The 14552-nt window shown below is 44.0% G+C and overlaps 1 protein-coding gene across 7 annotated transcripts in view; it reads left to right on the forward strand.

The window, feature by feature from the left end:
• LIN54 (lin-54 DREAM MuvB core complex component) overlaps window positions 1–14552 on the forward strand; it is a 101434-nt gene that overhangs the window by 51956 nt on the left and 34926 nt on the right. For 6 of the 7 annotated variants that reach the window (XM_062198564.1, XM_062198562.1, XM_062198567.1 and 3 more), the window contains exon 4: window positions 142–284. The exons of the other annotated variant lie outside the window; for it this stretch is intronic. In XM_062198564.1, the coding sequence (XP_062054548.1) occupies window positions 142–284 (143 nt within the window). The remainder of the gene's footprint in view (window positions 1–141; window positions 285–14552) is intronic. 7 annotated transcript variants of the gene reach the window in all.

Below are 14552 nucleotides of genomic sequence, written 5' to 3' on the forward strand. Positions count from 1 at the left end.
TGTTTAATTTCCTATGTTGATACATATGAAATACGAGTAGTGAACATATACTGCATTCCTTGTGGGTGTAGGTCATCATCACATAAATTTTTATACTAATATTGAAGAAAGTCAAACTGATGTGCTGCCTCTCATTTGCAGGTAGGGTTCTTTCACAGTCTACTCCTGGGACTCCATCAAAGACCATAACAATATCTGAAAGTGGTGTTATTGGATCAACTTTAAATTCTACAACACAGACACCAAATAAAATAGCCATCTCACCTTTGAAATCGCCAAATAAGGTAAAAAAAATCAGCCACAAATGCCAAATATTGTGGTTGATACCTTTATTTGTCTTACTGGTCACTTCATATACTTCAATTTTAATATATTCCCAAGCAAGTTTCAGACACTCAGTTCATAGTGGATTAATTTAGTAATCAAGGATACTGAACAGATAAAGAACTTACTTTAAACACATAGTAACATAGTAATCATTTTGCATGCTAACATGACAATCTTTCGAATCAAGTACACTGTATTAGTCTTTAGTTCCTCTTCCATTAATATTTTAGCAAAATTATTGTCTTTGGGTAAGGCACATGTAGTAACCATATAAATAGAAAATGTTCAATGCAACCTTTGAAAAATGAAGATCTGGTTTCTTTTCTGGGTGACAGGATGTAGAGTAGTAGAAATTGCCATCAGATGCTGGTAGCCATATTATTTTATGAGTTTTTTTGAATACTTGCATTCAAAGCATTCAAAATCTCTTCATAACTTGTTTTCATTTTTGGCTGGCAAGTACTTATCATTTTATTCTCCAGATTAAGTCAGTAGTGTAACTTACTTTACTAAAGCATATAGGTGTCATTATGCTAGCACCAGCATGTTGAAGGGGTATGTTTTAAAAGATGTGGTTTTCAGTAGAAAGTCAAGCATTGCTATCCTGTAAGTTGCCACCCTTGCGACTCTGGAAACAGGCCTGCCTTCTTCCTTGATTTTTTTCTACTTCATAAATAGAACAAATATTAAACATTTGCCTTAAAGTGTTTAAAAGCCCAGCTGTTGGTTTCTATTTTAGTGAGACCTGAGTATAATGTATAAATTTGATGTATCTTGTGGTTTTTCTTTTTCTTTTTCTTTTTTTTTTTAAGATTTATTTATTTATTTGAAAGTCAGAGTTACACAGAGAGAGAAGGAGAGGCAGAGAGAGAGGTCTTCCATCTGATGGTTCACTCCCCAATTGGCCGCAATGGCCAGAGCTGTGCCTATCTGAAGCCAAGAGCCAGGAGCTTCCTTCGGGTCTCACATGGGTGCAGGGGCCCAAGGACCTGGGCCATCTTCTACTGCTTTCCCAAGCCATAGCAGAGAGCTGGATCAGAAGTGGAGCAGCCAGGACTCAAATCGGCACCCATATGGGGTGCTGGCACTGCAGGCGGCTTTACTAGCCCCCTGTGGTTTTTCTTTTTAAAGGGGAGTTCTGTCTACATAATAATCAAGATTTTTTTTTCTCCCCTAAATGCAGTGAACTCAGTAGATACTTGAGTGCTTCCTATGGGCCATGCATGGTGATAGGCACTAAGGATCAAACATGGATAAGATAGACTTTTTAATTTCATGGAGTTCAATAAGGGAGTTAGACTGAGACATTAACAATTGCTCTACCCGACAGAGCAGTAATGGTCACAGGTGGCTCAAGGAGCACTGCTCCAGGAGTGCCACAGGAGAAGGTTTGGGCAAAGCAGCAGTTCTTGAGAGGGCTGCGCCTTCGGGTGGGAGTTAGCTGTGGATAAGTGGAGGGGGCTTTATGGAGGGAGCTCATACTTTGCACAACAGTGTCTATGTGTGACTGTCAGAGGAGCTGAATTGCTTTGGTGGTGTGGGAGCTCAGGAAGCCAAGGTTGGAGGAATGTCTCATTATCTACAGGGGACTTGGGATGTTACTGCTCGTAAAGATTTATGTGGCTCTCCGTTGCTTCTGACGCAGTGATTCTCAGCCTAGTCCGCACACTGGCATCACCTTGGGCGCTTTAATACTGCTGCTGCCTGCTTCTCAGCCCCAGAGACTCTTCCTTAGCTGTTTGCCCTTTGGCCTGGGTCAGGATTTCTTAAGCTTCCCTAAGTGATTCTCATAGCCTAGATTGAGAACTACTGATCTACTGCTGTAAATGATGTGAGATTTCCATTTTTAAAAAGATGATTTTTTAAAAAGATTTATTTATTTAGTTGAAAGAGTTACACAGAGAGAGGAGAGGCAGAGACAGAGAGAGAGGTCTTCCATCTGATGGTTCACTCCCCAGATGGCCGCAACGGCTGGAGCTGCGCCGATCTGAAGCCGGGAGCCAGGAGTTTCTTCCAGGTCTCCCACATCGGGGTAGGGGCCCAATGACTTTGGTCCATCTTCTACTGCTTTCCCAGGCCACAGCAGAGAGCTGAATCGGAAGTGGAGCAGCCAGGTCTTGAACCAGCGCCCATATGGGATGCCTGTACTTCAGGCCAAGACGTTAACCTGCTACGCCGCAGTGCCGGCCCCAAAAGATGATTTTTTTTTTGAAGTTCTTCCTTTTAATCATGAATGAATTATATTTTATCAAATTGTTTGTGGATAATTAGGAAGAACATGTGGATTGTTTTCTCTCTCTCTTTTTTTTAATTTTTATTTACTTGAGAGACAGAGTTTCAGAGGGAGGTAGAGACAGAGAGAGATCCTCCATCCACTAGTTCACTCCCAAAATGGTCGCAACGGTCGGAGCTGAGCCAATCTGAAGCCAGGAGTTAGGAGCTTCTTCCGGGGCTCCCACATGGGTGCAGGGCCCAAGCACTTGAGCCATCCTCCGCTGCTTTTCCAGGCACATTAGCAGGGGACTGGATCAGAAGTTGAGCAGCCAGACTCAAACCAGAGCCCATATGGAATGCCAGCACTGCAGACTGGGGCTTTAACTTGCTGTGCACAGCGCCAACCCCAGTAAGATGATTCTTAAACCATTGTGAAAGTAGTTGGGGGAAGAGAAGCCTGGGTTCTGCACAAGGCCAGTTAACTTCGTGACCACAGTCTTAGCTGTGCTTTAGAAGCACTTGGGGACCTCTTGAAAAACCAAATGGCAGGCCCCATGCCCCGTGTGAATCAATCTTTAATCTGGGCCTTGGTGTTAGATTTAAAGGTTTAAAATGTGGAGGTGTAGGTCAGGGTAGAGCATCACTAAGTTAGATGGTATTACCTCAGATTTGACTAGTTGCTGAGGGGAAGAGGAGGAAGAGATGTGTTGAAGGAGATTTAAGGATCAATGACTGGATGTCAGGAGTTTGGGGAGGGTAAGAATCTAGGATGACTGCTTGATTTCTGACTTGACCATCACAGTAGATGGTGGCCCTCTGGACAGATGCCACTGATAGCTGGGTTATATCTGGTGACATGCAAAGAGGAGCTAGCTTTATTTTTCTCCTGTCCTTGACTTGAGCCATACCGTTTGGGATTTTCTTTCTGTATCTCTTGGTGAGAGTTCACTTGGAGCTATTAAGATCAAGCCTTAGGGCTGGCGCCACGGCTCACTAGGCTAATCCTCCTCCTGCGGCGCCAGCACACCGGGTTCTAGTCCCGGTTGGGGTACCGGATTCTATCCCGGTTGCCCCTCTTCCAGGCCAGCTCTCTGCTGTGGCCTGGGAGTGCAGAGGAGGATGGGTCCTGCACCCCATGGGAGACCAGGAGAAGCTCCTGGCTCCTGGCTTCAGATCAGCGCGGTGGTGAAGTGTACTTAGGGTGGTTTTGGGATGCCCTCCGTGTCCACATTAGCCACTTCCCTTTCAAGTAGCACATACACTCCCACTGCCCTTTGCAATTTCCCCATAGCTGTTGCCTCATATAGCTGGCCCTGTAGCCTGTTCTTGCTCAGTGCCTTTACTCCAGAAGGCATTTGTGTTTGGCAGGTACCCAGAGGATGTCCCAGTCACTCCATGGCCAATGGGAAACCTATAAAACCCAGTGGTAGAAGTACAGCTTGCCTAACTGTAGTCCTGTATGTCTTTTGCCATGCCATTGTGACAGCTCTGTCCACCTTAGGCCTAGGCTCTGTATTCACTTAGTAGTCCCTAAAGTTCCTGAGGATGTGTCAGGTTCTGCTAAGGACTCTTTACACTGTTCATTTCTGGTGACCAGACCACGATGGGTTTAAGAGTTCCTTCATCTTAGTAAGTTGCCAGCCTTCAACTTAGGGGTCTGTGTCATCTTGCAGTGCACTCAGTCTGCACTGCAGGTTTGCTTGGAGAATTCCTGCTTTGGTTCTCAAGGGATGTAAAGAAGCTCCAGCATCCTCTGTGTTTTCAAATTATCTTCTGTTTAGTAAGTCAGGCCTGGATATCTTGCCCTTCTCTTGGTTTATCATTTGCACTTCTCAGCTTCATAGTCTCATTTCAACCGAATTTTGAGCTATCTCTTTTCTTTTCTTTTTTTTTTTTTCTTTTTTTGACAGGCAGAGTGGATAGTGAGAGAGAGAGAGAGAGAGAGAGAGAGAGAGAGAGAGAAAGGTCTTCCTTTTTGCCGTTGGTTCACCCTCCAATGGCCGCTGCGGCCGGCACATCTAGCTGATCCGAAGCCAGGAGCCAGGTGCTTCTCCTGGTCTCTCTTGCAGGTGCAGGGCCCAAGCACTTGGGCCATCCTCCACTGCCTTTCCGGGCCACAGCAGAGAGCTGGCCTGGAAGAGGGGCAACCGGGATAGAATCCGGTGCCCCAACCAGGACTAGAACCCGGTGTGCCGGCGCCGCAAGGCGGAGGATTAGCCTGTTAAGCCACGGTGCCGGCCTTGAGCTATCTCTTAAACTGCAGAGAGAATAGAGGAGGAATAGCTGGTTTGGCCAAATAAATGTTGAGTTCTTGGACGTGTGTGTCTGTCCTTGAAGTCCCCTCTGATCATCTGGAGGAGGGTGCCTGTTGGGAAGCTGAGTGGAGACAGAGACTAGAAGTCTGCATTTAGATGAAATTGCCCAGGTACTGCATCAGTTGTGTGTAAAGTGAAAAGAAAAAAAAAAAAAAGTAAGACTGAATCATAGAATAGTAAGTGTTAAGAAGAGGAGCCAGTGGAAGAGAATGAATGATAGGAAAGGTAGTATTAGGAACTAAAGGGAATGTGAGGGAAGGTGTTGTGGGCCACAGTTTCAAATATCATGGAAAAGTCAGGAGCAAGTGAAACAGAATTTGCTGGAGATCTCCGTGCTCCCATTGATAGGAGCAGAAGGAGACCCCAAGCACTCACTGTTTCCTCTCTGCCAATGTTCCCAATCTGACCACCACTGTCTGCCTTGAATCTGCCAGAATCTTTCATTGTGTATCTCTGCTTATACTGGGTAAAACCGAACGGCCCAGATTCCTAGATTCTGTCATCTCCCACATCTTCTCCCCTTAAGGCTATCCATATCTTTTCTGTTTACCCCCTCTTGCAGTCTCCCCACTGGATGTCGTAATCAAGAGTCTCCCAAACCTTTTTGCTGCGAGTTCCTTTTTTCTTGTGGCTCTCCAAAGGATACTGTTCCTGCTGCAGACCTGTTGAGTGGTGGCTGTGTTTCTCTGCAGTCCTGTGTACTACCAAGCTTGGAGGTGGAGGATGGGTTTTTCCTTTGCTTTGCTTTCTTTCTTTCTTTCTTTTTTTTTTTTTTTTTTAGATTTTATTTATATGAAAGAGTTATAGAGATAGGTAGAGCCAGAGAGCGAGAGGTCTTCCATCCACTGATTCACTCCCCAAATGACCACAATGGCTAGAACTAAGCTGATCTGAAGCCAGGAGCTAGAAGCTTCTTCTGGGTCTCCCACATGGGTGCAGGGGCCCAAGCACTTGGGCCATCTTCACTACTTTTCCTAGGCCTTAGTAGAGAGCTGGTTTGGAAGAGGAGCAGCTGGGACATGAACTGTCACCCATATGGGATGCCAGTGCTGCAGGCAGATGCTTAGCCTACTGCGCCATGGTGTCGGCCTCCACTTTGAATTCTTGTTGAGTTCCCCTTTCAGAAGTAACCTAATGCAGTAAGACAAGAAAAACAGGTGTATAGCACTGTCATGATTCAGACATTGCATTATTATAATACATAAAGTGTTATGTATATAAAATTTAATGTTTATTTATGTATTACATATAATATACAATTTAAAATTTGCCATTAAACTATTAGAATTAACAAATTAAGTATTTTTTAATTATTTGGAATTAACAAATAAATTTAGCTAGCCTGCTGGATACCTGATGAATATAAAAATATGTGTAAGCCATTTATATTTTTTAAAAGATTTATTTATTTATTTATTTGAAAGAGTTACACAGAGAGAGGAGAGGCAGAGACAGAGAGAGAGGTCTTTCATCCACTGGTTCACTCCCCAGATGGCTGCAATGGCTGGAGCTGCGCCGATCTGAAGCCAGGAGCCGGGAACTTCTTCCAGGTCTCCCACATGGGTGCAGGGGCCCAAGCACCTGGGCCATTGTCTGCTGCCTTCCCAGGCCATAGCAGAGAGCTGGATCGGAAGAGGAGCAGCCGGGACTAGAACTTTCGCCCTTATGGGATGCCAGAGCTTCAGGCCTGGGCTTTTCTTTCTTTCTTTTGACAGGCAGAGTGGATAGTGAGAGAGAGAGAGAGAGAGACAGAAAGGTCTTCCTTTTTGCCGTTGGTTCACCCTCCAATGGCCGCTGTGGCCGGCGCATCGCGCTGATCCGAAGCCAGGAGCCAGGTGCTTCTCCTGGTCTCCCATGCGGGTGTAGGGCCCAAGGACTTGGGCCATCCTCCACTGCACTCCTGGGCCACAGCAGAGAGCTGGCCTGGATGAGGGGCAACCAGGACAGAATCTGGCTCCCCGACCGGGACTAGAACCTGGTGTGCCGGCTCCGCAGGTGGAGGATTAGCCTATTGAGCCGCGGCGCCGGCCTGGGCCTGGGCTTTAACCTGCTGCAGCACAGTGCTGGCTCCAAGGCATTTGTATTTAACATAATTATTAATAGATTAGATTTAAATCTTTCTTTGCCCCAGCTGTACTTTGTTCTTTAGCTCTTTTTCTTCTTTTTTTGGGTTAATTGAATATTTTTGATTCTTTTTCTTTTTAAGATTTATTTTTTATTTATTTTTAAGGCAAAGTGACAGAGAGAGAAAGAGAGAGATACTCTTCCATCCTCTGGTTCACTTCCTAAATGGCTACAACAACTGGGGCTGGGCCAGGCAAAACTGAAACTTCCACCCCGGTCTCCCCCATGGGAGGAGGGCCCAAGTGTTTAAGTCACCTTCTGCCTTCCTAGGCACGTGCAGGGAGCTGGATCGGAAGCAGAGCAGCTGGGACTCAGGCTGGCACTTTATTTGGGATATATAGTGAGATCAATTTATCTTTCTCTCTCTCCCCCCTCTCTCTCTCTCTCTTTCTCCCTCTTACCTCCCTCCCTGTCTCTCTCTGTCTATTGAGTGAGATCTTTCATCTATAGATTCATTCCCCAGTTGCCCTCAATGGCCAGGACAGGGCTAGGCCAAAATCCAGGAGCCCAAAACTCAATCTGGGTCTCCCATGTGGATAGTATAGGCTAAAGTGCTTGAGCTGGTGCCTTTAGCAGGAATCTAAACGAGAAGGGGAGTAGGGGGTACTGCCGTGGTGGTGCAGTAGCTTAATCTGCCTGCAGCACCGACATCCCATATGGGTGTCAGTTCTGGTCCTGGCTGCTCCCCTTCCAATCCAACTCTCGTCTCTGGCCTGGGAGGCCAGTGGAGGATGGCCCAAGTGCTTGAGCCCCTGCACCTACATGGGAGACTGGGGGAGGCACCTGGCTCCTGGCTTCGGATCGGCACAATGTGGCCATTTAGGGGGGTGAACCAATGAAGAGAGGACCTTTCTCTCTGTCGTCTCTTCCTCTCACTCTCTGTGGCTTTACCTCTCAAATAAATAAATAAAATCTTTTAAAAAAAAGAGAGAAGTGGAGTAGGGACTTGAACACAGGTACTCGATACAGGATGCAGGTACCCCAAGTGACATCTTAACCCACTGCACCATATTGCCTGCTCCCATGATCTATTTTCAAATTACCTTTTAAAGTATTTAAAAAGAAGAAAATACTTTATTTACTTTCCTTTTAACTATACCCTACACACTTCCTTTCTTTATATAGGTCCCATTGTCAGTCTGGTATCTAACCTCTCTCTAAAGAATGTTTGTAATGTTTCCTTTAATGAAAGACTACTGATAATATATTCTGTTGGCTTTTGTTTCTTTGTAAAATTCTTTTTTTTAACTTTTATTTAATAAATATAAATTTCCAAAGTACAGCTTATGGATTACAATGGCTTTCCCCCCCATAACTTTCCTCCCACCCACAACCCTCCTCTCTCCTGCTCCATTCACATCAAGATTCATTTTCAATTATCTTTATATACAGAAGATCAATTTAGCTTTTTTTTTTTTTTTTTTTTTATAGGCAGAGTGGACAGTGAGAGAGAGACAAAGAGAAAGGTCTTCCTTTACCGTTGGTTCACCCTCCAATGGCCGCTGTGGCCGGTGCACGGCACTGATCCGAAGCCAGGAGCCAGGTGCTTCTCCTGGTCTCCCATGGGGTACAGAGCCCAAGCACTTGGGCCATCCTCCACTGCACTCCCGGGCCACAGCAGATAGCTGGCCTGGAAAAGGGGCAGCCGGGACAGAATTCGGCGCCCCGACCAGGACTAGAACCCGGTGTGCCGGCGCCACTAGACGGAGGATTAGCCTGTTGAGCCACAGCGCCAGCTTCAATTTAGCATATATTAAGTAAAGATTTCAACAGTTTGCACCTATACAGAAACACAAAGTGTAAAGTACTTTTTGAGTACTAGTTATAGCATTAATTCACAATGTACAGCACATTAAGGACAGAGATCCTACATGAGGAGTAAGTGCACAGTGACTCCTGTTGTTGACTTAACAATTTGACACTCTTGTTTATGGCGTCAGAAATCTCCGTAGGCTCTTGTCATGAGTTGCCAAGGCTATGGAGGCCTTTTGAGTTCGCCGACTGATCATATTTAGATAAGGTCTCAGTCAAAGTGGAAGTTCTCTCTTCAGAGAAAGGTACCTCCTTCTTTGATGACCTGTTCTTTCCACTGGGATCTCATTCAAAGAGATCTTTCATTTAGGGTGTTTGTTTTTTTTTTTTTTGCCAGATGTCTTGGCTTTCCATGCCTAAAATACTGTCATGGGCTCTTCAGCCAGATCTGAATGCCTTACGGGCTGATTCTGAAGCCAGAGTGCTATTTAGGACATCTGCCATTCCATGAGTCTGCTGTGTATCCCACTTCCCATTTTGGAGCGTTCTCTCCCTTTTTAACTCGATCAGTATTTGCAGAGACTCGTCTTGTTTCTGTGATCCCTTTGACTCTTAGTCCTATCATTATGATCAATTGTGAACAGAAACTGATCACTTGGACTAGTGAGACGGCATTGGTACATGCCATCTTGATGGGATTGAATTGGAATCCCCTGACACATTTCTATCTCCACCATTTGGGGCAAGTCCGATTGAGCATGTCCCAAATTGATCTTTGTGAAATTCTTATTTTGCCATTATTCTTGAAAAATATTTTCAGTGAGTAAAGAATTATAAGTTGATAGTACTTTAAAGATATCATCTTTTTCCTTCTGGATTGCATAGTTTCTGGCAAAAAAAAAAAAAGGGATACTGCAATGTTTAAATTTTTTTCTCATTTTTTTTTCCTGGTTGCTTTTAAGATTTTCTCTTTGTAAATGGATCTGTGGTTTGACCATGGTGCATCTAAATGTGTTTTGTTATTGTAGTTTTCTTTTTTAAATATATTTATCCTGAGCTGAAAGCTTTTTAGGTCGAAGATTAATGTCTTCAGCTTTTGGAAAAGTTGTCCATTGTTATTGAAATCTTTCTTCTGCCTCATTCTTTATCTCTTCTCACTCTAAGACTCCATTTTCAAAGATGTTAGACTTGTAACCCACAGTCCTGCCTCTGGGACTTCCCTCTTCCCATTAAGACACCAAAACCTGTAGATGCCGAAGTCCCATTGTAAAATGATGTTGTATTTGCATAGAACCTACTCAGATCCTCCCATGTACTGTAAATATCTGTAGATTGCTTCTACTGCTTAATACAATCTAAATGCAATACAAATAATTGTTACTATATCGTTTGGGAAATAACAAGGAAATAAGCACTTGTACATGTCCAGTACCTGTACAGTATGACGCAATTTTTATCCAAATCGTTTCAGTCTGTGGTTGGTTGTATACACAGATGCGGAACATGTGGAGATGGAGGGCTGTCTGTAGTTCTGCCTCTTCGGGAGGTGTTCCTCCTGTCTTTCTTCATTCTGTTTTAGTTTGGATAGTTTCTATTGACATATCTTTAAATGTATTGCTTCTTTACTCAGTTGTGTGTAGTCTACCAATGGGCCTGATGAATGACTTTTTCACCTGATAATTTTTTTATTTCTAGCATTTCCATTTGCCTGTTTCTTATAGGTTCAGTCTCTCTGCTGAAAGTCATCTTGTTTTCATTGTGTGTTTTCCACCTTTCCCATGAGGTCTGTTAAGATATTAATGTAGTTATTTTAAAGTTCTTATCTGATAGTTGTAATATCTGGGTCATCTTTAAATTTGGCTCGCATTATTGGAATGGTCATCTGGATTTTTAAATTAAATTCTAAAAAAATGTTAAAGTTTATACCAGTAGAGCATTAAAAGTAGGTGATTTGGCACACAGAGTGAATCCACCTGGTGTTTCATATGCAATTGGATCAGAAAGAGTTTAGGATATTTGAACTGTTGGAGAACTGAATGGTTTCCAGAGCTTAGGTTCTGGAAGATTGGATACAGGCAATGAGGATGAGTAGCCTGGAGTCCTTCTTTCTCACAAATACTGGTGTTACCAAGAGTAAATATTCCTTCAATGTAAGGCTTGGTCACACTTACATAATATTTCTTTTTTAAAAAAAAAAAAAGATTTATTTATTTATTTGAAAATTGGAGTTACAGAGAGAAGGAGAGGCAGAGGCAGAGAGAGAGAGAGAGAGAGAGGTCTTCCCATCCGCTGGTTCACTCCCCAACTGGCTGCAATGGCCAGAGCTGCGCCGATCCGAAGCCAGGTGCCTGGAGCCTCCTCCAGGTCTCCCACACGGGTGCAGGGGCCCAGGGGTTTGGGCCATCTTCTACTGCTTTCCCAGGCCACAGCAGAGAGCTAGGTCAGAAGAGAAGCAGCTGGGACTAGAACTGGTGCCCGTGTGGGATGCCAGCACTGCAGGTGGTGGCTTTACTCACTACACCACAGCACCAGCCCATGTAATATTTCTTAAGAACAGCCTACTCTATAGAGAGTCAATGCAAATTCTTTTGGACACCCTGTACATACATTTCATCTCAGATTTGCCTTCTCTTCTTCCCAACAGTGTATTCTTTTTCAGCCTTTTTTGTTTATTTGTTTGTTTTGCAATAAATCTTTCCTGTTTATTCTGCCTGTGATAAGTAAGTGAACTGCCACATAGCTGGTTACAATTTAGAATGTACTTGTTTGCCATGGGAGGAACTTCAGTGCATGCGTATGGTTAAATAGTAGTGTTTTACTTCTTAGATTTCTATAACTACTACTGACTTCTTCTGTCTTTTTGTTTTGTTTTGTTTTAAAGATTAAAGATTATGTGAAAGTCAGGGTTGGGGCCGGCTCTGTGGCATAGTAGGTTAAGCCTCCACCTGTGGCGCTGGCATCTCAGATGGGTGCAGATTCGAGTCCTGGCTGCTCTACATCTGATCCAGCTCCCTGCTGATGTCTGAGAAAACAGTGGGAGACCTGGAAGAAGCTCCTGGCTTCGGATTGGCACAACTCTAGTTGTTGTGGTCAGTTGGGGAGTGAGCCAGTGGATGGAAGACCTCTCTGTCTCTCCCTTCCTCTGTCCGTAACTCTACCTGTCAAGTACATAAATAAATATTTTTAAAAAAAGATGAAAGTCAGAATTGTGTTACAGAGAGAGAGATCTTCCATCTGCTGGTTCACTCCCCGGATGGCCACAACAGCCAGCGCTGGGCCAGGCCAAAGCCAGAAGCTTCCTCTGGGTCTCCCATGTGGGCGGCAGAGGCTCAAAACTCAGGCCATCTTCCACTGCTTTCTTGGAAAACAGGCCACTAGCAGGGAACTGGCTCAGAAGTGGAGCAATCATGACATGAACTAGCACTCATGGGGGATGCCTGTGTTGCAGGTGGCAGCTTTAACCCTCTACACCACAGTGCTGGCCCCTACGGTTAACTTCCTGAATTCTTACTGCTTCCAGGTCTGGTAGCTTAGGAGATTTCTATGAAGTTTCTATAATTAAATTCTCTATTCAATATTTTATTATAGTTGCTTTATTATATGTTTCTCTAAATTTGCATCCATTAATTATCTTATTTTTCTAATGCATTTCAAAGTAAACTGCACATACTGAGTATACTTTTCTATAGAGAGCTCATCAAGCTTATCATTGGCTAAACAAAATTCTCTATTTGTTTAGAGTGGGACTGGGGAACTTTTATTCTACCAACTGCCATTTGGATATTTATAACATCATTCCCAGGCTATAAAAATTATCAACTTAAAAATTAGCCTGCTATGGATTTATTGAATTTCAAGTTCTACCTGCAGTAGCCTTGATAGGGAAAGCCCAAATGATTTCATGGGCCTCATATGGCCCATGGGTCAGAGGTTCCCCACCCCCAATTTAGAGAATTTTGGTGTTTTTTTTTTTTTTTTAAGATGAAATTTAAGTATACTGATGCACGCAGATCTTCAGGGTACCATTGAATGAGTTCAGATAAAATGTGTACATCCATGCAACCCAAATTACTCTATCAAGATTGATATTATTGTCTGGGTATTTAACAATTAAAAAAAAATGTTTCCCAACTATTTATAAACGTATCAGGATAAACCAGGCACTTATTTAATAATTTTTGGCAAAAAGTCTTTTGTTCTCAGCTAAAAGATTATTTGAGAGACAAATAGATCAATTGGTCCACTGACAGAGATCTTCCATCTACTAGTTCACTTACTAAATGCCCACAACAGCCAGGCTGGACCAGGCCAAAGCCAGGAGCCAGAAACTCAAACCAAGTCACCCCTATGGGCTGTAGGGACCCAACTATTTGATTCCATCCCCGCTCCCTCTCAGGGTGCACATTAGCAGGAAGCTGGAATTGGGAGTGGAACCAAGACTCAAACTCAGGCACTGCCATATGGGTTGCAAGCATCTCAGTGGGTATCTTAACCACAAGACCAACTGCCCATCCCTAAAAATAATTTTTGATAGTAGAACACAATGTGATTTTTTGTATAAAACCCAGAAGGAAGTCAAACTATTAATATTTATTATAATAAATATTCTGTTCAGCCCAGCGCCACGGCTCACTAGACTAATCCTCCGCCTGTGGCGCCGGCACACCAGGTTCTAGTCCCGGTCGGGGCGCCAGATTCTGTCCTAGTTGCTCCTCTTCCAGTCCAGCTCTGTGCTGTGGCCCGGGAGGGCAGTGGAGGATGGCCCAGGTGCTTGGGCCCTGCACCCCATGGGAGACCAGGAGAAGCACCTGGCTCCAGGCTTTGGATCAGCGCAGTGCGCCGGCCATGGTGGCCATTAGGAGGTGAACCAACGGAAAAAGGAAGACCTTTCTCTCTGTCTCTCTCTCTCACTGTCCACTCTGCCTGTCAAAAAAAATTAAAAAAAAAAATTTATTCTGTTCACATTAACATTATCTGTGAGAACAATTTTTTAAATTTATTTTTATTTATTTGAAAGGCAGAGTATAGAGAGAGAGACAGATCCTTCATCTATGGTGCACTCCCAAATGGCTGCAATTGCTGGGGCTGGGCCAGGCCAAAACCAGGAGCCAGAAGCTTCATCCGGGTCTCTTACATGGGTGCAAGGGCCCAAGTGCTTGGGTCATCCTCTGCTGCTCTCCCAGGCACATTAGTAGGTCACCGGTTGGAAGAGGAGCAGCTAAGACTGGAACAGGTGCCCACATGGGATGCCAGCATCCCAGGTGGCAGCTCCACCTACACCACAACACTGGCCCCCTGAGGTTTGTATTTCTAAAAGCAGGAATATAATTGTTGCCGATGTCAGTCTCACTCAAGTCCTATGTAACATTCATCTATAGATACAAGGAATATTTTTTTTAATTATTTATTTATTTGAGAGGCAGAGTTATAGACGGAGAGAGGTCTTCCATCTGCTGGTTCTCTCCCCAAATGGCTGTCCGGAGCTGGGCCGACCTGAAGCCAGGAGCCAGGAGCTTCTTCCATGTCTCCCACATGGGTGAAGGGGCCCAAGCACTTGGGTTATCCTCCAAAGCTTTCCCAAGCTATTAGCAGGGAGCTGGATCAGAAGTGGAACAGCCAGGACTTGAACCAGTGCCCATATGGGATGACCATCCCACAGGCAGAGAGTTGACCTACTATACCACAGTGCCAGCCCCAAGAAGTAATTTTTACACTATAACAATCACAACTTATAATACATTTTGTTTCTTTAGTTAATTGAGTACAATAATTGTCATTAATCTTGTGCAATTAAAGCTATGTATATATTTTTGTTTCAGA

This window comes from Lepus europaeus, chromosome 8, assembly GCF_033115175.1.
Source record: "Lepus europaeus isolate LE1 chromosome 8, mLepTim1.pri, whole genome shotgun sequence".
In the NCBI taxonomy this organism is placed as follows: Eukaryota; Metazoa; Chordata; class Mammalia; order Lagomorpha; family Leporidae; genus Lepus; species Lepus europaeus.